Consider the following 23,791-nt stretch of genomic DNA (forward strand, 5'->3'; position numbering starts at 1 on the left):
TCGTGTGGCGTGACAACCAGATTTCCCGTCGCATCCTGCAAGGGCCCCACATTACCCGGGGCCTTCTTTTTACTCCCTATGTATTTAAAAAAGGACTTCTTGTTGTCCTTAATCCGGGAAGCTAGTCCCAGTTCCATCTCTGCCTTGGCCTTCCTAACTACCCCCCTACACCCCCGAGCAACTGCCGAATAGTCCTCCTTGGTGATGACCCCTCCTTTCCATTGGGAGTAAGCCTCCTTTTTAGCAAGGAGACATTCCCGGATGTTTTTGGTGAGCCATGGCGGCTTGTATGCTCTCCTGCCCCCTTTGATCCTCGTCGGGACTACCTTCTTTTGGGCTTGGAGGATCGTCTCCTTAAGGAGTGACCACTCCCCTTGAACCCCCGGCTCCCCTCCCCTCTGAGACTTCAGCGCTTCCCCAACTATCCTCCTTAGCTCGTTGAAGTTCGCCCTCCTAAAATCTAGGGCCACAGCCTGACTGCTTGCCTTTGCCACCTTGCGCTGAATGGTGAACTCCAGCAGGCAGTGGTCACTGTCACCCTAATTAACAACAGCGAAATTTCGCTGGCTGTTTTGTTTTGATGCTGTTTTGACTTGTTTCGAGCTCGAAACAGCAAAATCGAAATGAAGTGAAAAGCTTCAAAACAGCCTTGAAATGAAACAAGAGCAGTCAAAACGTTTTGAAAGTTTCGAAACATTTCGAGTTTGAAAGCTCAAGCTGGGCTTGCCTGCAGGAGAGGGAGGGGGAAGACGGGGGATGAGGAGGGAAGGACTGCTGTCATATTGTCTGTGTGTAGCTGGCTACTAACTGTGATCCTTCCCTGAGGTCCCTTCCAATCCCAGTGCTCTGGCAGAGAGATGGAAAACACACATAGTCACGTGTCATGAGTTTTGCTTGTCAGCAGCCTGAGCTGCAGTTTCCCAGAAACCCCTGCACCTATCTCCTTGAAACTTGGCAGGCTTTGTGGCCTCCGCAGGGGATAGCATGCCTGCAGTTTTCACCCTGCTGTGGCTTAACACACACACATGACATGAGTTTTGCTTTCAAGACTTAAGTGCAGGTGTTTCTGGGAAACTGCATCTCAATCCCCTTGAAACCTGGCAGGCTTCATGGCCTCAGAAGGGGCTACCATCCCTGAAAGTTTTATTCAAATCAGGCAAGAAATGACAAAGTTATAGGCAATTTTGTGCTTCCCTATTATAGCTTATGGGCAAAACATTGAAACAGCGTTGAAACAGCGAAACAGTTTCTCCAAAACAAAACAGAACGAAACTCTAAACGAAACAGAACAGTGCTTTCAAAACAGAACGAAACTCAAAGCGAAACACTGCCCTGTTGAAACAGTGAAATGGAAGTCGAAACGAAACAGTGCTGTTTTGTACAGCCCTATTAGTGTGCTTTTTGGAGGAAAGAGCATCAGTAATCTGTCTTCCCTCTCTCTGTTAGATTGCTCTGTTTGAATTTACTGCACATATTTCTATGCATCTCTGAATTAGAGGGATTCCAGAAGGTCTTCTTTCCCCAAATCCTAGTGCAGCCTTCTAATCTGACAAAAGAAAACCGTGGTTAATGCAACTCAACACAATTGGCCACAGCACTGGTGGAGTTGGCCTTTAGCAAATGAAGTGTATCATGCTACCAGCAAAATGCTTATTTGAACCTTCCTGAGGAAAGAACAGGTTTGTCTCATCTAAATGTGGTTTGAGATTCAACTAGTTCATACATTTTCCAAAATTATTTGCCCAGAACTAAACTAGATAGTTGCAGTGTCATGGTTTTTGTTTCTTTTCAGAATGGCATTGAGTCCCTGCACTGCTTTAAATTTGATGTTTATTGAATTAGCACATTGTTTAACATTCATAAACACATTGAAATCTTGCAATACCCTGGCTAGCATCTTACATTGTCAGTTGTAGTATATAGTGGCTACAGTAGGAGGAAAGTTGAAACCAACATTGTTGCTTAAGCTTGATCACCATATTTCATTTTTTCTAAAGGCTTTTGGTAAGTGAGACTTTTATTTCTGGGTGCAAAGTATAAAACCTTAGAAAATAAGACTTATGTGTAACAACATCTGGTCAGGCTCTTATGTTGTAACATTTGTATGGTTTATGCTGTTTGTCAGAACTTAGTAGAAATGCTTGCAACTCAGATAATGCCAGCACAGCTATTAAAAGATGTTAAAACTTTGGAATTTAGAATGAGGTCACCAGGCAGCCTCTAATGAGACCACTCTCTTTAACACAAGGTTAATTATTTCTTCGTGGAAGAGACCGTGGCAAGAATCACTACAGTTTCATTTGGAAGAGAAAGAAAGAGTAATATCTATTAACTCAAAAATACGAGACAAAGATCTGTTAATTTAGTAATGTTTGATGATTTCATGTCCATTAGCACATAAAATAGGGATAAGCATTGTTTGCATGCTGTTTTATATGATAACATTACTGCTGTTAACACTTGATACAATTCTACTGGACAATTCAATTAAACATGGCTGTTCTATTATGTTAAAACATGGTGGAAACGCTTAGAAACTTCTTACAATATTTACACGATACCTTGTTGAAGTAATTTATTTCCCCCAAATTATGCTTTTTTTGATGGGCACAACTGACCTCTATTATTAATCCTGAAAACTCTTTTTTATTTTATTTTTTTACAGTCAGTTTTGATTAAGTGTAACTGTGAGCACTGATCCTGGGGTAACTGCTGGTCTCAATGATGTGGCAAGTGTATTGTATTTTGATAACTCTTCTGACATTAAGTTTTCTATACCTTGCAAATACAATTCAATCTTTACCAGCTTGCCTAATGTCACCTTTATTATAGCAAGGAAACCAACAGATAACATCTCCATGCAAAAAAGAAACCAGAAGATCCTCCATCTTAATCCCCTCATAGGTCTACCCACTAGCCAATTTATGTTTACAAACCCTTTGCTTCTATGATGTAGGCAACTATTTCAAACATTAATGTATTGAATACTGTATTAAAGGGGAGAATGTATCTTGGACTGGGACATAACTTTCCATCTTCTTTTCCAAACCTGCAAAGACAACAAATGCCACTCCAAGCAAAGACAACAATAGCAATGTATTATAAGAATTTGTAATAATTTGGAACTACTTGTTTGCTATGGGTGACTTTTTCTGATACTAACCTATAATTTAACAAGTTAAAATTATACAAGCCAAACAAGATTTTGCATTGCCAAACAGTGAGAATAGGATATTGATCTTTTGAAATAGACACTCAAGAATTATTCTAATTTTCTTATTTCAGTGAAATGTGCAGTGAACTGAACTTGTGACTACTCGTTGTTGTTGTTGTCTTATATTTTGTTCATTATATAGTTTACTTTGTAAAAAGGCATTCTGGAGTAATACAGAAGAACTGCTCTCCTTGTGGGAAATTTCAGGGAATGAAATTTGTGTCTTAGGAGGGTTTCAGAGCAAGCAAAATGTTTAAACAAACATGTTCCCAAGCGATTAGCTGCAGAAATAGTTCTGATATTATATAGTGAAGTTTTTTAGACAAAAATAAACCTCACACAAGGAGTTCTAATGCCAAGTTCATTTCAAAACTTGCAAGTTAAAAAGCAAAGTGGATACGAAATATGTTCGTTAAGCAAGCTTCTAAGAATATCCTAACTGAATATTTTGAACAAAAATGTGCTTTTTCTATTACAAGTGAACTCCTACTACTGGTACATTATCAGTATATAGTATATGTCAATGTAAATAATACATTGTCCTAGAAACCGAGAGGCCTTGAGTCTGCATGTATCACTAGCAACTTGTTAAATCAGCTGCTGCATGCATTTGGCAGATGAGTTTACAAGTCACAGGGCAGTTCACTGCAAAGTGATTGTTAAAATGAGTCCGCTGTGACTTACATCTCTGGCTTTAGAGACAAAAATGTGTTTTTAAGCACTTTTCACTCTTTTTATGACAACATAGTTAACATAGTAACAGTCTGGAGGTATGAACAAATGATCAAATTAAAGCAAGCTAGCAAGGAGCAAGGACTTACACTGAGAACAGCTGCCACATGGTAACTGTGTGCCTACAATTTCCTTGTACTAAGTGAAAGATAAATGGGGCAAATTAGCCCTGTTTTATTCAGGCATATTTGCCTGTGTATAGCTTTCATTTCCTGCAGGGAAATTGTAGGCATACAAATAGCTGTTCCATGATAAGATTCCATCTCCTTCTAATTCACTTTAATTTGATTTCTTGTCCATACACTCCTGTGGATTTTTTTTCTTTCTTGTGCATCAACAGGATTATTTCCTAAGGCCCTGATTTAAAAAAAAACAACTAACATGCAATTTAAGCACAATTTAAGCACCTAAGAGTAATATCAGTACATGGCCCAACTAATCATCTCTTGCCAGTAAAATTACCTAGGTACCTAAAGTTTTGCTATTGCACAGGCCAAGAGGTGCTGCCATCTTAGCTGAACTTCTTGGCACTTATCTCAGGCCTAAATCTATTTGGGATTCACAAACTATCATTGCGCCTATGACCCCTGTTGGTCCCAATCTAGTAAGCATGCTTAGAACACACCTAACACCTCAACAGCAGTAAATTCACACAGACCACTAGCCATTTAAAAAGACATAGTGGTGGAACTACCCACTTTCATATGATAGCCTACTGCAGTGGTTCTCAACCTTCTTTGACTGCGACCCTAAATTGGCCACCAACAGGACCTTCCGACCCGGCACCATGGGGGCTGCTAGGAGCATAGTGCAGCGGCGGTAGCGATGGCAGCCCGGGGGTGGGAGCACTGCCATTGCCTGCTTTGTGCAAGGCAGCCCCACCCCGCCTGTCTGCTGCTCCCAGCAGCCCCATGTGTGTACACATGCGTGTGTGTAAGCCCTTTGCAACCCTACTGAGGAGCCCCCACCCACCCTGATTTGGGTCATGCCCTGAAGTGCCCAGGAAGTGCAAGGCCTAGGTTCTACATCCTCTTCAGCTTTCCAGGAGATTAAACCCAGCTTCCCTCCCTCTATATTGCTCTAGCCACTAAGATAGAGGGTAGGAAATGTTCAGCTTCTTCAGTTGAAAATATGTGTAGCCAAAAATGTAAGATTCAGAGGGTCAGAGATAGAATAAAGAAGGGGGCAGGAGAGCTCCAAAGCTGCTAATACAGCTTTCATTAAAAAGCTAAAGTGAATGAATAGTGATAGGAAGAAACCTCAAAAGTTGCTCCAAAACAGAATTGTCACCACCTAGTTAAGATAGCTCAGCCAGCAGCGCAGCAGCACAACTGATACTCCACTGCTGCTGATGACACTGCTCTTCCTGCTGTTGGCAGCTTGGGTCATGGGGGATCTGAGAACAGATGTAACGTAAATATGAGGAGAGAAGGAATGTCAGCTCTCTGCAAGATCACAGCAAACTGGACACTGCCCTTGTATTAGTGGGAGTATGGGATCATCTCATCAATACGTTCTTTTTGTTTGTTTGGTTTTTGATTCATGTGTAACCTGGGCAGGTGGGAAAATTCACAAACTGTGACTGCAGGTCATAGAGGCATAACCGACTCTTTTGGTACCCTGGCCACTCTGTTGTGCAGAGCGTAGGAAGGAGATGCTGCTTTGATGGAGGAGGGCTCAGAGCAAGTCCTACCTCACCTAGACACCTAAAGACCTCTGGGTCACTGCCTCCTAGCTGTGGTAGCCAACGCAGCAGTGGTTCAGGGCTACTGCTGCCATGGCTCAAGTTGCTTCTGCAAAGCAAGTTCTCCGCACAGCAACTTCATCAACTCCTATGGCATAGGCTCCCCAGGGCCACCATTCTGGCACCCCCATTAGGTCTATTCCTGAGGCAGATGCCGCCCTCACACATCCTAGTTATGCCACTGGCAGACTACTGTTGTCTAGTTTCTAAAAGCTCTCACTAAAGACAATATATATAATGGACAAGGAATAGGAGAGTTATGTAAAAATATTTATGTTTGTCTGTTCTCTATTGTGACACAAAGTTGACTTGCTATTGTGTTAATTCCTCTGATTGTACACATTTGTATTTCCCATGCTTTTTTTTTTTTTTAGCCCATGTCCCTTAATATACAATAAACATTTTGAAGCTAAAATTTTCCAAGATGTTTTTCATTTTTTGCACCTCACTCAATTTTTGGGGGTTTGTCAAGTTGTCTGATTTTTCAAGTATTCTTTGGACCTGTAGGTCCCATGAATTTTGACCCAAGGTTCTTCAAACAGGGTGCCAAAAAATGAGATAAAGAAAATTAGTGAACAGTGCTTTCAAATATGGCTGAAAATGCATGTCTTTCTCATTGTTTCCTCACCTGATGTGGCAGTAGAGAGGTACGCAGCCCCAAACTTGCAGGAAAAGCTTAAGGCAGTATACTGCATCCTATCATTGTGCCTTGCTCTTGTGAAAAACCCAAAACTACACAAAGCAAGAGCAAAAAATGACCCAAAGGTGTTTTTCATCGACACCTATTACTTGACATTTGAGCCCTGTTTAGACGATGGTCAAATGTCTCAGGGAACCAAGTTACAGGGTGTTTCAAACTCTATATTTAGGAAGAACAACTGCAAGCTATGACAAGAATTCTCTTTTACACTTAGCTTCTAAACTGAGTTCCACTCCAGCCCTGAGCTGCACTCAGTACCATACAGGCACAAAGCACTCAAGCTATTTCAGACACATTTAAAGGATCACAGTCAAGATCTCAGCTGGTTGAAGAGGTGTCTTGTTCAGCATCGAAAGGAGGTATATATACTGACTTGACGGTTTGGAACTTTTTTATATATAAATAAATAAGCAAGCTAGTCTGACCGTGTCATTTTAAAAACTTTAAAGACCTTTCTATGAATACCTTAATAACTGGCTGTAAGGTGACTTCAATTATTATAGTGCTGTAATTATTTTAACATCATGCAATATATTAATGTGTTTAGAGCAGACTGTTGTTTCTACTGCTTTATAATCTAGGTGTAGTTTAAAAGATTTAAAACACAAAAGCTTCTTTACTACTTACTGATATCAGAAAAAGCAAGCTGAAAATTATGATCAGCATATATTTGGTAGTACAAGTAGTACACTTTTATTTCTATCCATTGTTACAGTTGGTAATATTTGCAGGACATCAGGGTATGAGGGAGAAGACTTTACTGTAAAATAGCGGGTGACAGTAATAGATTAAAAGACAACAATGATATGGAAAATTTACATTATTATTGTATTTGCCTGTAGTATGTAATAAGTTTGTGCATACAAACTGTGCATAACAAAGTTCCAAGTAGGGGTTTCACCTCCTCCTTTGTACCAGTTAGGTTTCACAGTGGTGTAGTTCCTGTCAAAGTCTTTTATGAGAAAATGCCTTGCAGCCTTCTGTCCAAAACACCCATTGTACTTGCTTCCACAAGTACAGCAGGGGGTAAGAGACCAGCATTCAGTGTTGTTGTTTTTTACTTCTGCTGCATATGTACAGTACGATTATTAAAGATGGAAATTATGTTAGTATGTCTCATTGCATTTAAAGCAAATTGAATAAGAAGTCAGTTAGTCTGGACAGCTGCACATCCTTCTGTATGCCTCTCAGGAATTATTTTTAGCTACCTTTAGATAACCTTTTCCAAAAAACTCTTTCCAAAACACTGACTGATTCCTTCTTATCAGATATTCCCATTCATGAGTGATTTCACTAGGAAGCAGGGGAGTAAGGGAATTTGTATTGCATGTCAGCTATTAAATAGCTCCAAACCAAAATAAGAGTGGCATTGCTTTCAAAGTTTAACTCTGCATACAGACCATAAAAGGTAAGAGGAGGCCAAAAAGTCTCTTGAGAACAGGGTTGTGTGTGTGTATGTGCACATATGTATATATATGAGACAGAGATCAACAGAAATTTAACTGGCAAAGGAGTTTTTAAATCCTGAGTTGGTAGTGAATGTGAACTCTAATAGTCAAGTCTGCAAATCTTATCATAATGCCAGAAGTAACAGCATGTTAATAGCATAGCATTCTGAATATCTCTCAGAAATATATGGCAAAAGAAAAATGCTTTATAAAAATATATTAATGAATTGATGAAAGCTTGAATGTAGCCAGTGATAAGGATTTAGCTGTAACTTAAGCTTTATTTCTATACATATGATGATCAGTAGTTTTGCTAGAGGTGAATTTGGAGTACGGGGGAAGGGAAGGGAACACTGCCAGAGAAGGTTGTCTATTTTTATTCATCAGTGTGCTGTTGTCCTGATTTCTCTGGCAGTAATGAGGACAGCATGAACTGGTAGGAAAATCACCTCCTCCAAAAGCAATCCTGAACAATTGTATCATACATCTCTCTTTAGGAATCAGTGTCTGATTGCAATCAGCTTCAACACAGACTTTTTCTGAACTTATAACACATTACCAAAAAGCAACAGTAAAGCTGTTTGATTTAAAGACATTTTAAAGCAAAGATTTTATTTAATTCTTTATCCATCTATGTTTAATTATGGCCAAAAACTGGCAGAAGTGTGTAGCATTGGTTGCAGTGCCTAGACATTAGGGGTGCGCAAAACAACCTGTATTCGATTCAGATTCGGCCTGAATCGGGGACAGTGATTCAATTTGTTGATTCAGATCACTGTCCCAATTCAATATGGCCAAATCCAAATCTGAAGATTTGATGCTGATTCAGAGAATCAGCGATTCGGCCATAGACACAACTTTAAATATTTTTTCTAAATACCTTGAGGAACCAGGCATGGCTCGTGAGCACTGTGATGCGGGGGCAGATGGAGCATCCCACAGGAATGCAAGGGGGTCCCTAGCACACTTGGTGGCAGACTCAAAAGTGGACCAGACGCACTTCCAGTCCACTTCCAGGTCCACTGCCGAGTGCTTAGGGACCCCCCTCCCCTCCGCACACCTCTGGCTTGGCGATTGGCCATGGGGGGACCCTAGGTGCCCCCCCAGACCCAGAAGGCACCAGTCACTGAGCCGGGGAGCGGGGCAAGGGTCCCCCGCACACTCTGCAGTGGACCTGGAAGTGGACCGGAAGTGCTTCTGGTCCACTTCTGGTCTGCCACCGAGTACACTGAGGACCACCCTGTGCTTCTGTGGGACATTCCATCCACAGCACCATTTCAGCACTCATGAGCCACCTCGTACCTTGAGGTATGTAGAAAAAACATTTAAAGCTGTGTCTATGACAATCATTGAGTCTCTCTGAATTGATTTGGATGGTTCCAATTTGATTCAGAGATATTAAAGGGTCTCCTGATTCGATTCGGAGATTCGGCCACCAAATCGGGCTAAATCTCCACTGAATTGAATCACTGACTGAAGCTCTGCCCAACCCTACTAGACATACCAAGTGTGGTAGAAACCTTGACTATAATTTCATCACAGATGTACCTTTAAAGCAGACCCACAACTTTTAAAAGCACTTTTGGGTTAGTTTCCTTGCTCCTGTATTGATTTTTAATTGTCAGTAGAAATGGCTAAAAATGTCATAGATTTCATAGACATTAGGGCTGGAAGGAACCTTGAAGATCATCAAGTCCAGCCCGCTGCTCCAGGGGCAGGATGTCAGCTAGGGTCAAAGGATCCCAGCAAGATAAGCATCCAAGAGTTTCTTAAATTCATCCAGAGTAGGTGCCTGCACCACTTCTGGAGGGAGTCTATTCCATGTCTTGGGGGCTCGGACAGTAAAGACATTTTTTCTTATGTCCAGCCTAAAATGGTCTTGTAGGAGTTTATGATTGTTGATCCTTCTTTCTCCTTGGGGTGCTCTGGTGAACAGATGTTTTCCCAGATCCTGATGTACACTCCTTATGTACTTATAAGCAGCCACCAGGTCCCCACTGAGCCTGCACTTTTCCAGGCTGAAGTGTCCCATGGCTCTCAGCCTCTCTTCATAAGGCCTGTTCTCTTGCCCTCTGATCATGCGTATGGCTCTCTTCTGCTCCCTCTCAAGCTTCTCCACATCCTTCTTGAATTGTAGAGCCCAAAATTGGATACAGGACTCCAGCTGCAGCCTCACCAAGGCCGAGTACAGCGGGAGGATGACATCCTAAGATTTACTTGAGAAGCATCTATAGATGCAAGCCAGGGTTTTGTTTGCTTTACCAGCTGTGACATCACACTGGTGGCTCATGTTCATCTTGTGGTCAATCATGACCTCCAAGTCTCTTTTAGCAGTGGTGCTAGCAAGCGTAGCACTGCCAAGCCTATAAGTATGCTATGTTTTTTTTTCCCCTGAGGTGGAGTACCTTGCATTTATCGGTATTGAATAAGGTTTGTGTCCGCCCACTTACTAAGTTTATCCATGTCAGCCTGGATCATTAGCCTGTCCGCAGGTGTGGACACTGTGCCCCAAAGTTTAGTGTCATCAGGGAACTTGGCCAGTGTGCTAAAAAGATAATAATAGATATAGATGTGAAATTGTTTAAGCTGTCTCCTGTTTGACATTACTATAATGCAAGAAGCATCTGGAGCCATGCGATTTATATTATATGTGGAAAGGGTTTTAGTCACCTCTACAATTTAGAACTGGCTGCACCAACTTAAACCCCAAAATGATTTGCTAGGACGCAATGTGTTTCAGCTTGGAGAGCATTCTTTACAGCCTAGGGTCAGAAGACACATACTAAAGGTCATTACACATACCTCTAAAGGTCATTATACTAGAAGTCAATTTTGTTAAGATTTTGTACTGACAGTTGTATAGAATTTTAAAGGCATTGTGAAGATGAGGTGAGGACAAAGCTACAGACCTTTTATGGCAGTCCCTGTGAAAAGCTTACAGGTTGTCAGGGCTTAAGGCATAGATAGACCAAAGTGCTTTTTCTTAATGCTACCTCTGGGCGACAGTAAAGATCCTATAGTGAAGAATTCTTCGATGCAGTCACACTGTTTCCATTGTTAATCCTCTTCTCTTCCCCTTATTTGTCATTTTTGTCAGCAGTTTAGGGCTAAACCTGGGGGATTAAGTATGCCACAAAAGTAGTTAACATCCATCCAATGCTATTTCTTATCTTTTGGTAAGATTTGCTTGTCTTTCCTTATAACAAAAAAGGCCAAAAACTTTCATTGGCCTATCCCAAATAATGTCACAAGCCTAAAAGAAGGGAGAAATAAGCAGGTCCAAATTCAGCCCAACAAGGTTACATGACTAAAACTGATAGAAGTATGCTGTTCCTGTTTTTTCACCTAGTTTTTATTGATCTAACTAGCTTTAGCTTGAGTATGATAAAGTAAATACCTCAGGATTTGGTTAGACTATTGTATATTAATTCAATAACCGATGGTATTTCCATGTCTAAAAGCAATGGTTCCTGTTCTTAATTTTTAAATAAATTCTTATATTACTTAAAAAAAATAATACACCCACTTAACACAAATCTTTGAAGGAAAATTCTTCTGTGGCCTGACAATGCCAAAGTGGACTGACTATAAGAATTTAAGTGAATCTTAATTATTTGTAGTCAATACACTCCTAATTTTGAGACTTTTTAAGGGTTTTTTAAGCAGGAGTTGAATCAGCTTCTGTTTCTCAAAAGTTTGTGAATACCATTTTTATATTTGTAAGGACCAGATTCCAGCTCAGTTTCAGTGACCCCTTTTTCTATAAAGCAAAAATAAAGGTACATTGTTTGTTGCCAGATTTTTCCTTTAGATGCTTCTTCATTGTAAGAAACAACTAACATTTTAAGAATTTCTGATCTCCTCTCATTATAGTTTTTAATGTGAAAGTGATAGGTTCATTTCTGGCTATGAAAGATTAACCAGCAAAGCTCAGGTGTTCTCACTCCCTCAGGTTTTTAGGAGGAGTAACTAAGCAACTCTGAAACTGAGACTGAAAGACAAGATGGGTGGATGAAATGGATGCCTGTCAAGAAGCAGCATGGGTTAAGTTCTAGTTTATCAAGCTCTGCTATCTGAATGTCAGAGCCTGTAACACTTTCTCATTTTGCTTGCAGGGGTAAGGCTCTCTCTTAAAAATGTCAAAACAGCCAGCTTCAAATGTCAGAGCCATTCAGGTAAGAGATAGTATTTACGTTTCTAATATAATAAAATAATAAATCTCTACATCTGTTGCTTGACAATCTGTATTTTGTTTGAATAAAATAACACAAAAGTGCTAAGTAGTGATTATTTTAGAGAGAGACAACGTTTAACCTTGGTAGATATGAAAACACAAGGATTCTGACACGAGGTTTTGCTGATGATCTAAGCAGAATAAATGATAGATTTTAAAAATAGATTTCCCCTGATAAATTGTACTTGTGGATGGGACAACCAAACCACAGACTTTCTGTTTATATGGCCGATATGTATTCTGAATAAATCCCATTCCTGCAAACACTTGGAATTTCTCTAGGATTAGTGCCACTTTGGTAGAACAATGAGAAAGATAGTTATTAGTGTTTGTATGTTTTCCCCTCTTCCATTTTTGTACAGAAAAAAATATCTTCAGCATTTGATTTTAATTGTATTGAGGTTCAACAAGACATTTTATGAGAGAACAAAAATAAATGGAATTAGAAAAATAAACACATTTTCTTAAGAAAAAAACACTGTTTCCGAGTTTGCATGGGATGACCATGTGCTTATTTCTAGTGAATTTTAGTTCTTACATCTCTTTGCAAACATTAGGTGCTAGAATTTTCATAACACCCCTGAGAAGGAGGTAAAGAAAGTATTATGCACATTTTTCAGTCGGCAAAACTAACATCTTGGTGCTATTCTAGCTGAAGTCAGTTGCAAAGAGTCTTGATTTCAATGCAAGACTAAATCAGTAAATATTGTACATATTTTGGAAATTAACCCAAAGGTTAGTTTTGACATTTCTGGGCTCTCCCTGATCTAGGATTTTGTGCTTTGTATCCCCCAGATAGACGTCATATTAGATATTACACTATAAATGATCTCAGCCAAAAGGGCAATATGGCTCCTGAAATGCAAATGACAAATCCCGTTAAATACACTTTTGTAATACATTTCCCCATGATATTGATCTGAAATTTGATCTGTTTCCTCAAACCCTTAAAACAGTATAAGAAGCTCAAACGGAATTTATCATGGCTGACCTACTCTCAGGTTTCCCAAGATAAAACTAACTTAGCTCATCAGGGTATTGTGAAGATTAATTAGGTAATGGTTGCACAGCATTTTGAAGCGGCAAGGCTCCATACGTGCTATTTGTGGTTATCATCATCAAGTATGGTTGACCCGAACAGAGCTGACTTCTATAAGCACACAAGTTACTGCACTTTGAATACAATCCTGGTGCCATTGACATTTATGGAAGTCTTGCCATTGATTTCAACAAGACCAGATTTTAACACTTTTTGCATAAAATTCCAAAAACATTTGTATTATTAACCCACAGGTTTAAGGGATTTACAACACTGATTTAAGAGCTTTAAGCACTATAAAAATTAAATATTACATTTATATTACACATAAGCCTATTCTCCAAAGTCCTTTTAATTATATTTATTTGCTTGGTTGTTACATAAAAACAGGGGTGATAATATAGTGTTTTGTAAGTTTTAAGGTTAACTTCCTTAAGGTTTCTAAGGTTAATATTGCTTCTAGTTTGTGCATAAACAGAACTAATAACATGTAATATATTTTTTAAAATTGTACCTGAAAAGTACTAAATTTAAGACTAAAAAGTAAAAGGTATTAAAAGTAACTTTGAATCACTAATGTTAGAAAAGAAACCATTGCACAGTTTGTTTTATTTTTTTAATATTTCTAGTAAATGCTGTGTTGGAAACAGTTTCAGTAAGAAACCCATCCTCCAGTTGATGACTATTATACTTTGAATTTATCTCAGAGCCATGATACATCAGTTATTTTGATACATTATACATTACAGTGAGTCATGGATTATAAGCCTTTACTAATATGTACTGATATCATCAGATGCATAGCTAGGGAAATGACAGTATATACTGTGCCACAGATACAGAAATTTAGGGATCTATTCTCATGCATTAATGTGACAGGATATAACAGAAGGGGCTCTCAAATGCTGTCTACAGAAGTAGTTAACAATACATTCTGTCAATATAATCATTCTTGATTTTCCTTACAGATAAGTGCTTCCTTGGATCAGGGCTGTAGAATTCTGATAATCTTCCAGTTCCTCTTAACTTACTTTTAACATGACTATATTCCGCTGGAGCTAGAGTTTGTTCATTGGACTGAAAGAAATAGTCACGACCGCATTCAGCTCTTACCAGTAGCATTCCTAAATTGGCCTTACAGGTTGTAGCAGCACAGTAAGGCTTGGGACAGGCATTATACATAAACGGGTAGAAGTGACTGAAAACCAGTTCAAATCTGTAACACAACAGGGGCAGAAACGTGCATTTCCCTGGGGACAAACAACAGTGGCACAATATGTGCCGCTGCTGCTTGTCCCTCAGAAACGCCCATGCACATGCACTCTGGTGTGTGGCACGTTGCCTCAGGTGGGGTAGGAGAGGCTGGGGTCAGCACCTGGGCTGGCCCCAGCAGCCTTACCTGGGGTCCTGAGAGCCTCCAGGGGCTGTAGTAGTGGCAATCCTGCAGCAGAGAGCCTGGCCAGCAGCTGTAGCATGGCTCCGGCCAGCCAGCCTCCAGTTTGTAGCGGTACACGCTGTCACTGTGTGTGCTTCTCCCTTTTTTTAAGGTACTTTTTTAAGGATCTCCCAGTGTCAAGCCCCCCCCCCCCCCCCCCCCCCCCACACCCACCCCACCTCACCCCCCCCCCCCCCCCCCCCCCACACACACACACACTGCATATTAGCAGTGCAGGGAACACCTGCATATGCAGTATGTGCAGAGCTGCAGACAGGCCTGCGGCACTGCATACGGCATATCCATGCTCATCTGGACAAGCCCTAGAAGTTCAATACACATAAACCGCTTTTAAAATGGCTCAAACCAGTTTAAGATAAACCTGGATGGATGTAGTATCAGACTTAACTGATTTAGGTTAAATTGGCTTATTGAACATCTGTCCCAGATCCCCTCCAGATTCAAGTTAACTCACAATCCCCCAGAATCCCAGGATGCTTTGCACCCTCCCCCCTACTGCACAGAGTGAGCAGGTTAGCCTTGGCTCAAGTTGTCTGCTCCAGCTGAGCAGGGAGGCATGCTCTTGCAACCCCCGACTTCTGGCTAAGGGCCACTGCAGGCATGTGGCTACATTTCCAGAATCAAAAGTGAGCATTTCACTTGCTTAATCAGTTCCATCTACACAGCTTAGACTATCCTGTGAAGATTGCAATGATTCAACTTTGGGCTTATTGCCTGTCAGTACTTAGAATATCTAGACCAGGTATCTTGCTCTTTTAGGCTGTCTCTATGGAATTGCCAGCCAGAGAAACAAAGAAATATAAACATTTATCTTGTTCTTTCCCACAGCTGCACAGGTTACTGAATATTCAATAGACATTGTATTTCATATTTTCAAACACCTTCCTTACAAGCTCTTCCAGCACAGTTGTCAAGGAGGCTTACTCTTATTATACAATATTATTCAGGCCATTTACAGAAGTTAATTTTCTACTGGGCAAATTACCATGCAGACATTCAAGCTTTTTCTCCTGAATCAAAAATGGCCACTCCAAGAGAAAAATAACCTGGTAGAAATCACTTTTGGGAAAGTTTTCCCCAAGAGACTGAGGCCAGGTACAAACATTAATTACATTATAAGTGATTGGAAACTAGTCTATACACATAACAGAAGTTCAGCACACATAAACTGGTTAAAAATGTTGGAACCTGGTCTAAGATTTGCCCCCCCCCCCCCCCAACCAAAGGTGAATGTGTGTTCTGTTCGCTACTGATCTAAACTACACCACTTACAGAAAACCAAGTCACTGATATCAATTCTGGCTCAGGATTTTTTAATGTCTGTACCTAATCTGAACATCTGCTTTCACTGAGCCTGGTCCCCTTGCTCTCCTGCTACTCAGCTGAGCAACTTGGGGCAGGGATTGGAGGAGACAAGGGGAAGCCAGCCGGGTCAAGAATTGGGTTCAGGGAGACTCTGCCCAGGGTAGCAGGGCAAACTCCTTGCCTGCTCCTCACTTCAGAGTTCCAGGTGTCTGTAGTGGGCAGGGACTTTGCTGGAGCTGAGTGGAGGGAGCAGCGCTGCAAGCCTCCCACCTGGCTATCACACCAGAGTCTCTGGATGAAAAACTGGCAGGGGGATTTGCCCTGCTGCTCCAGTTCCCTAGGAATGGGAGGACCAGAATAACCTGTGGGATCACCCCAGTCTGGAGAAGAGATGAGGATTAGGAGAGAGAGTGGCTGCAGATTGAACATCTCTACTGCTCCCTCTCCCAGATTCATTTCTAGTGGAAATTTTCCCATGTGGATTTGGTGCCTATGTGCATTTGGCTCTTAGTCTTCTTGTGCCTCCATTCCTCCTCTTTATTGTGGAGAAAATAGCACTTCCCTACCTTACTAGGGTCATTTTGATACTAAGTAAATTAAAGAGCCTAAAGTGTTAAGATACCATGGGTGCCATGCAAGTACTTAAAATAAGCATCTAACGTTTATGCTCTCCTAACAGCCATTGGGAGTTTTGTTACTGAATGAACTTCCGGAAGCAGTCCACCCTACTTGCATCCAGAAGGGAAACTGGGCTACAGGATCTAATTATTTCACTTTGCTAATTGCTGGATCCCCATTAATGTATGTCTTTAACTATAAATACTATGATTATTTGTTTAGTCCTTCCAAAAGTCTGCAGTTCTGCTTCTGTCATGAAGTGGAGCACCTGTTAACTTTTAAGTAGATATCCCTTTTTCCTAACTGTGGCTCAGTATAAGATTCTTAGGGTTTACAGAGACTTATTGAACAATTAAACTAAAACTAAAATCTAAATAAACTAGTAAAACATCTTTCAGCATTATACTTTGTTTCTACATTTCGTTGTATGACATTCCATTGGTATAAATTCAATGACAATCAAATTCATGGGTAACATCAAAATTTGAAGGCTAGTACTTATATAGACAAAAAAAAAAATAAGAAGCTAGACTTGCAAAGTTAATCAAATAGATCAAAGCACTAAGTCTACAGACAATTCTTGGAAATTAAATAAATATATGCATTCAGTGTGTTTAAGCTTGGAAATAAGCTGCACAACTTCAGAATCGGTAGTAAGTGTGGGATTGTTCAGCCTGCTGTACTCATTACATTTAAATACATAGTTTTCATTTTGTCTCTTTAGTGCCATCTTAATATTACAGTTTTATATAAGCAATCACCACAGTTACACTGGCTAAGTATGAGATGGAAAACTTGGAGATGAAAAAGGAAAGGGGCCATAAAAAGAATCTTTACCTTGAAAGTCACTTATGTGGAAAAAGTAGAACACCACTGCTCCAGGGCCAACTGTGTGAAAATACTGCAGTTACTACAGATTTAAAAGACTTCACAAACTTCCACAGGGCAATTCCTTTTTTTTTTTCTTTTTTTTTTTGTAATTGCCATTGTATCCTTTTTGTAATTTCTTTGTGGCAAATCACACTTTCCCTCTCACAGGCTAATATCAACATCCCAATGGGAGCATTCCGACCTGGTGCAGGACACCCTCACAAAAGAAAAGAATTTACACCTGAGGTGGAAGAGGTAAGAAAAAAGTAAAACTTAAATACAATGTAGGAGAACCTCTATAGCTGATATGCTGCGCAAGCCCTTTTATCTAGGCCAGGGCTGTCTAACTGGTGGCATGTGGGCTGCATGCAGCCCAGACAGGGATAAGGTGTCGTCCCTGGGCTCCTGCCTGGCCTCTGCTCTCCCATCACTCCGCAGTCAGTGTCTTTGGGCTCCCCCTCCCTCTTCTGTCTTGCACTGCCTGCTCCCACCCCAGTGCAATGCAGACGGGGGAGACAAAGGTGAGCCTGGGGTCATATGGCATGCAGTGTAATAGGAGGGGCAGGCACACAGTGCAGCAGGAGAGGTGTGGGGTGCAGTGCACAGGTGCAGTGTGCACAGGTGTGTGGGGCTGGGCACAGGTGCAGTGTGCAACAGTGACCCATGACTTGCTCTGGTGTGCTCATGGGTATGCAGTCCCTGCTGGTGTTTGGCCCCCAGCCAATTTGGACAGCTCTGATCTAGGCCACAGCAAAATGCCAGTCCTAGGGGCCATATCCATCTATTCATCACGATTGGAAACAAGTCACTACCTACTGAATGCATTGACTGTACTTAGTTTTAGGTTTGGTCTATATTATACAGATTTGTCAGCATAGCTAGAGGTATAAAAAAAATCAGGTAACTAAAATAGCAAAACCCCCAGTCAAGATGCAACTGTGCTGATACAAGAGGGCTTCCGCTGGCTTTGCAAATGCTTGGAGAGATTATGTAAATTTACCAGTAGAAAAAGTCCTTCTGTACCTGCATCTCCACTATGGGCTCTGGTAGTAGACCCCTGTCAGCGTATCTATGGCAGCAGCAGCTCTATAGTGTAAACAGACACTTTATTGCTGTATGTGACAATATAAGTAAGTGCTGAGGTATGCAGTTATCTTTAGTTAAAAGGACGGCACCTACATTCAGGCATAAGGGGAATGCAAAGCTATACTGACTTCAGTGGAGCCAGGTTTTCACCCAGGATGCTTATTTCACCGTTGGTTCACAGAAGGCAAGAGAATAAGATGATCCTCACTGCAAAACACCTGTGGAGGAAATCTCCGTTACTCTCTGCTATGTAGTAAAAACCTATGTGATAATCATTTTGGACCAGACTTTCAAAAAAATAACACCTACATAATATTCATGAAATACATGTGAACAAAGAGCTTTTACATATGAAAATTATACGCTTGCAAATGAAAAAGGAGTCTTAAAAACTCCATGACTCACATACATGTTTAATTGCTTGTTTTGTACGTTTAACTGTTTTTCATGTCTGTATTTTGCAGAAATATAGATGCTGAAATTTGACCGCTGAATTTTTATACATAGCCCATTAAATAACCTATATAGGAATTTATCTGAAAACGTTAATGTTAACCAAGACCAGTCATGGCAGTCACATTTATGGAGAATATTAACATGTCTTATTTACTATGTAGATCCATTGTAAACAAGAACTACTCAGAGAAGATATGACCGTAAGAGAGAAAAGTTTGAGAAGTGCTAGAATTTTCATAAAAGCCCCGATTCTTTTAGCTTTATCCATCAGTTCATTTAAGTAATTTTCATAATTATTTCATGATATTTTTCTCCTTTAAAACTTGTATTGTGATTTGTACCTTTTATAGATGTTGTCCTGCTTTTATTTCCCTTTTATAATGTTGGCTTCTGCATTCAGCATTGTTCAGCATAATACCCTGGAGGATAGGGGTAGGGGGTAGGGAGGGAAACGGAGAGAAAGAGAGATTCTTTTTAAAGATTGCCATAAATACAGATATCCATTAACACGATGAGTGCTATTACACAATGTCATATCAAAATTATTTGCACTAACTTTTGAAGCTTGAAACTTATGCTGCTTTCTAAGGTTCTTGCAAGTTTTAGAAATAACACCTGCATTTGTTCCAACTTTACTACCTGCTTGAAGAAACATATGTAGGATCATAGGAAAGTAGAGCTGGAAGGGACCTCACAAGATCATCTAGTCTAGCCCTCTGCTCCAAGCAGGGTCGTCCCTGACTGAACCAGCCAAGTGTCTATCTGTGGGAAGTGTCTGTCTATGGTATATGCTTAATACGTGCTAGAAACTGAGGCCCAGACTATAGCCTGTTCCCTGACTCCCTTGTGCTAATGCAGGACTGACATTTCACAGGCTGCATGCAGTCTGCAAGGAGTTAATCTGCAGCCCCTAGGCTCCCCATGGCAGCTGCTCCCTTTATTGCTCCAGATGCTCCTACATCCAGGGCCTCTAGGCACCCCCTTTCTTCTCTGGCTTTCATTGCTTGCCCCCACCATAGGCAGTGGGGCAAGGCAGGACAGCACAGCTTGGTGCAGCCTGCAGCCCAGCAGCCTGCAGCTAAGGAGGTGATGAGGCTCTACCTGTAGGGTGCAACAGGGTAGGTATGGGGGGACTATGGCCCCTGCTGGTGCAGCCCCCAGCTGCTAAGTTGGACAGTCCTGTGCTAATGCATTAAATCACCATTTCCATCATATGGAATGTAGCAGGCTTCACAGAATTAGTAATCCTCCTCCCTTGCAACTGGGTGGCAAGTAGGGAGTAGGTGGAGCCTTCTGCCATCTTCCAAATATCCCTTTTGGGATATACAGCACTTCAAGACCTGTATGTAGTATGTTGGACTGGGGATAGACCCAACACAATTTCCACCTTCCTGAACAATGGTAAGACATGGGGGAAGACTGTGACTCCCTTAATGTGCTCTAGGGGCAGTACAGAAACACTGATTACCCAGTCCTATATAAGGAATCACAGGACAGTTTAGGACACATCAGTCTTTATCCCCCAGCTATTACAGTCATGTAAGACATGCAATTTCATTTACTTAAAAGGTTAATCTTGTTCTCCCTCCTCATCAGTTTCTTTGAAAATCAGAGCAGAAGAATTTTTTTTGTTTAATTCTTTTTGTATGCGTCCAGGTAAAAATGCTCTACTTACAGAATCTTTTTTTTTGGAACGTGGGTGGTACCCTGATCCAAATTTCTTTTGAAGAAGGTATTTAGGAGAGGAAAAAAACCAAACAAAGTGACCTTATATGCTCCATTTGTTTCCCTGTGAAAAGAAATTAAACTGTATTTTCTATTTAGTGATTACCTCACTGAAAGAATGCAACAGCTATTAAACAGAAACTAATAAAGCATGCATGAAGGCTTGAAAAATAAAATAAATGACATAGTAGGTTGGTTTAATTTTATTCAGTTAGATAATTAAATATGGCTCTGCTCTTTGATTAGTTGAATGTTAGATATGAGACAAAAAGTATGGGATGGATGTTTCTCTGCCAAGCCAATAGGATGATGCACATGAGTTCAGGCAACTGAATCAGGCTAATAGGCTATGTAGGAAAGAAATGCTACCATGGATTTGTCTTTTCAGCTTTTCCTGTTTGTTTGGCTTTTGCAGTATAATCCATGATTCTTTCTTTCAAACAGTTAGAAGCAAACTTCTTAACAATGCTCAGTAGTTTGGATTGCATTTTATGAACGTAGCTACCAAGGCTAGAGGATATGAAGGTTTTATTCAGCAAGCTGAACTGCTGGTAGGCTTTTTTATGCATGTGAAAACTGAGTGAGAGAGCATTTAGCAAGCAAATTGAGTGGAAGAGTATGTGAATTTAAAAAAAAAGTTGCTGTTTGTTCTGCTGGAAAGTCTTTTGCATGCATTTATTTAGCACCATCGTGCATCTAATTCATCTTCAGACTTTTAATAATACAGGAGGACATGTTCTAATCTCAGCTGCCCCGTGCACATTGCACACATAGTGAGGGATAATTTGAGGTACAGTTATAAACTTCATGCATTTTAAATTAGAAAGGGACCCAAAGAAGAATTTATAGAGTGGAGCATCTCCAAAATAGCCAAGGCTTACACTCTTGCAAAGACCCACATGTATTACACAATTAAATTTGTATTGCAACTGTTTTAGGGGAGAATAATTTTTTAACCTGGTCTCCCATCAAGACAGGTTCAATGGTCAGCTCACCTATCACTGCACCCAGTTTTTCCACTGTCCTGGATCCACTATTACCCATATACAGTATTGTAGCTCCATTGTGTCTGGGACCTCATTCCTTTCTGCTTATTCGGTTTATCAGGCAAAGAAGGAGTATAAGACAACATTACTAGTTAGTTATCATCTGTGACTACTGAGCTCTTGTCCTGCTTTTATCTCTACAACTTTCTGTATTAATTTGTTTATTCTCCTGATATGCATTTCCAAAATCCCTATATTGTGAGCTTACAGGGATATTGGACCGTGCATGTATATATGCAATAATATGTATTTGACTACTATTAAGCAACAAAGTCTACTGTAACAGTATGCTTCCTGTATATGTATAATTACTATTATATATAATTACTATACATTTAAAGGAAGGAGACATATATACATATTGTTATGGTAGACTTCATTATTGCTTAAATGTAGTTAAATACATTTTGTTGCTTACAATATCCTTTGTAAATTAGGACTAGATTTAAACTGCAGTCATTTATATATATCTGCTATAATTGGATATGTTTGTGCCTGTTAGGTGTTCCATGTCTGTGAAGTATAATACAGATTTACTTGTGGTAGGGCTGATGGAAAGCATATTTTAAGTAAGCATACAAAAGTGGCATATTTTAATAGGAATGCAACACAGACAAAATCTCACTAGGCATTTTACTTAAAAAAGACAGACAAACAACTGACTACACTCTTTACAATTAGAAGCTTGCATGCACATGAGTTATTTTTATGAACTAGTGATACAAAATTAAATTTGCCAAGCCAGTGAATCTTATAGTAGCCCCAATTGTCAAGAAATGGTGAAAAGCTGATGAGGTCCAGCAGGTCAATTTAAAAAAATCCGTATTTATCTGCTATTTCTCCCCGAGAGGTTGAAGTTATCTTTTTCTGAGTTAAATTGAGTCATTCAATACTATATGACTTATGGAACCAATGACAAGCTACCAACAGTTTGAATTTCCAATATCAGATGTCAGATATCAAGAGAACCTGTTCACAGTCAATTCACAGAGAAAAACAACAGAGAAATCTAAAAATAGTGGTGTCTAGTAAATCTAAGCAATGAACTAATTTAAGAAAAACCCATGATCCTTTAAGAGGATAGTCCTTGAACAAGAGAGAGAGAATAAATTCATTAAATTATTTACAGTAAAACTATTAATTTACTGCCAGTCACAAATGATGTGCTGTAGGATAATTTAGAATCTGCACCCAAGAAATCTTAACTTCTTTGCTGGAAAACTACTCTCCAAGCAACAGGCCAGTCCAGATCAGAAGTCTTCCTAAAGGATATTCCCAGCTCAGTCATTCTCAACTGATATGCCTGCAGCACCCTGGGGTGCTGCGAGATCCCATTAGAGGTGCCATGATACCAACCCCTGTCTGAGAAGGTAAATGCTGTCTTCCCATCTGGCTCTCTGGGCATTTATGTACATACTTTTCTGTCCTGTGATGTGCCGGAGATCCACTGCACGTGAGCTGAGGTGCACTACGCTGCGCTGCATGCAGTTGTATAAGCGGCAAAATGCATGTCAGCGGGCAGAAAATGGTGGTGGTGCACTTTTGAACGAAAGCACCTCTGGTCTGTTTTAGTGCAAAAGTGCGCTGCTGCCATTTTCTCAGCACTGACACACATTTCACCACTTATACAACTGTAAGCATCACAGCGCTGGGAGCTTTTCAAAGTGACGGGTGCTGCAGCACTTGCATGGGTAAAAATGCCCTCTCTGTCTGCCCCAGCTACTCCAGCAGTATCTGTAGCTGCTTCTGTAGGGACTGCTGCTCCCTTCCTTCACCTTCTCTATCCCCAAGCAGTCCCTACACAATAAATTTAGGCACATTAATTGGACGTGTATGTGTGGGCCGGGAGCGATCCGGGGCCCTTTTTTTGCGCCATGCGGGCTGTGGCCAGCAGCCCGGGCACGCGGGGTCGGAGAGAACGGGCGACACGCTAGAATTAGGCACGGATGCGTAATGGTTGATTTAAGATTGTTTTCTTACACCGAAGATGGTCGCAGTGTAGGCTGGAAAACTTGCTTGAGTTGCGGTTACAGATAGAAAAGATGAGAGGTGGACTAGAGTTCCTTCCCGTGAACACTCTTCTAGCCTGTCCGGTTGGAGGCTCTAAACCGCGAGCCC

At 40.6% G+C, this 23,791-nt stretch overlaps 1 protein-coding gene across 5 annotated transcripts in view; it reads left to right on the forward strand.

The window, feature by feature from the left end:
- Window positions 1–6,596: 6,596 nt before the first annotated feature.
- Window positions 6,597–23,791, forward strand: part of SMPX (small muscle protein X-linked) — a 78,193-nt gene continuing 60,998 nt past the window's right edge. Inside the window, exons 1-3 of one of the 5 annotated variants that reach the window (XM_025213025.1) lie at window positions 6,597–6,749; window positions 11,954–12,013; window positions 17,529–17,615. In XM_025213025.1, coding sequence (XP_025068810.1) covers window positions 11,975–12,013; window positions 17,529–17,615 — 126 coding nt within the window. In that variant the 5' untranslated portion in view covers window positions 6,597–6,749; window positions 11,954–11,974. Of the gene's footprint in view, window positions 6,770–11,953; window positions 12,014–17,528; window positions 17,616–23,791 lie in introns of all 5 variants that reach the window. The other 4 variants (XM_025213029.1, XM_025213028.1, XM_006031378.3 and 1 more) reach the window with 4 other exon arrangements.

This window comes from Alligator sinensis, unplaced genomic scaffold (genome assembly GCF_000455745.1).
Source record: "Alligator sinensis unplaced genomic scaffold, ASM45574v1 scaffold251_1, whole genome shotgun sequence".
Taxonomy (NCBI): Eukaryota; Metazoa; Chordata; order Crocodylia; family Alligatoridae; genus Alligator; species Alligator sinensis.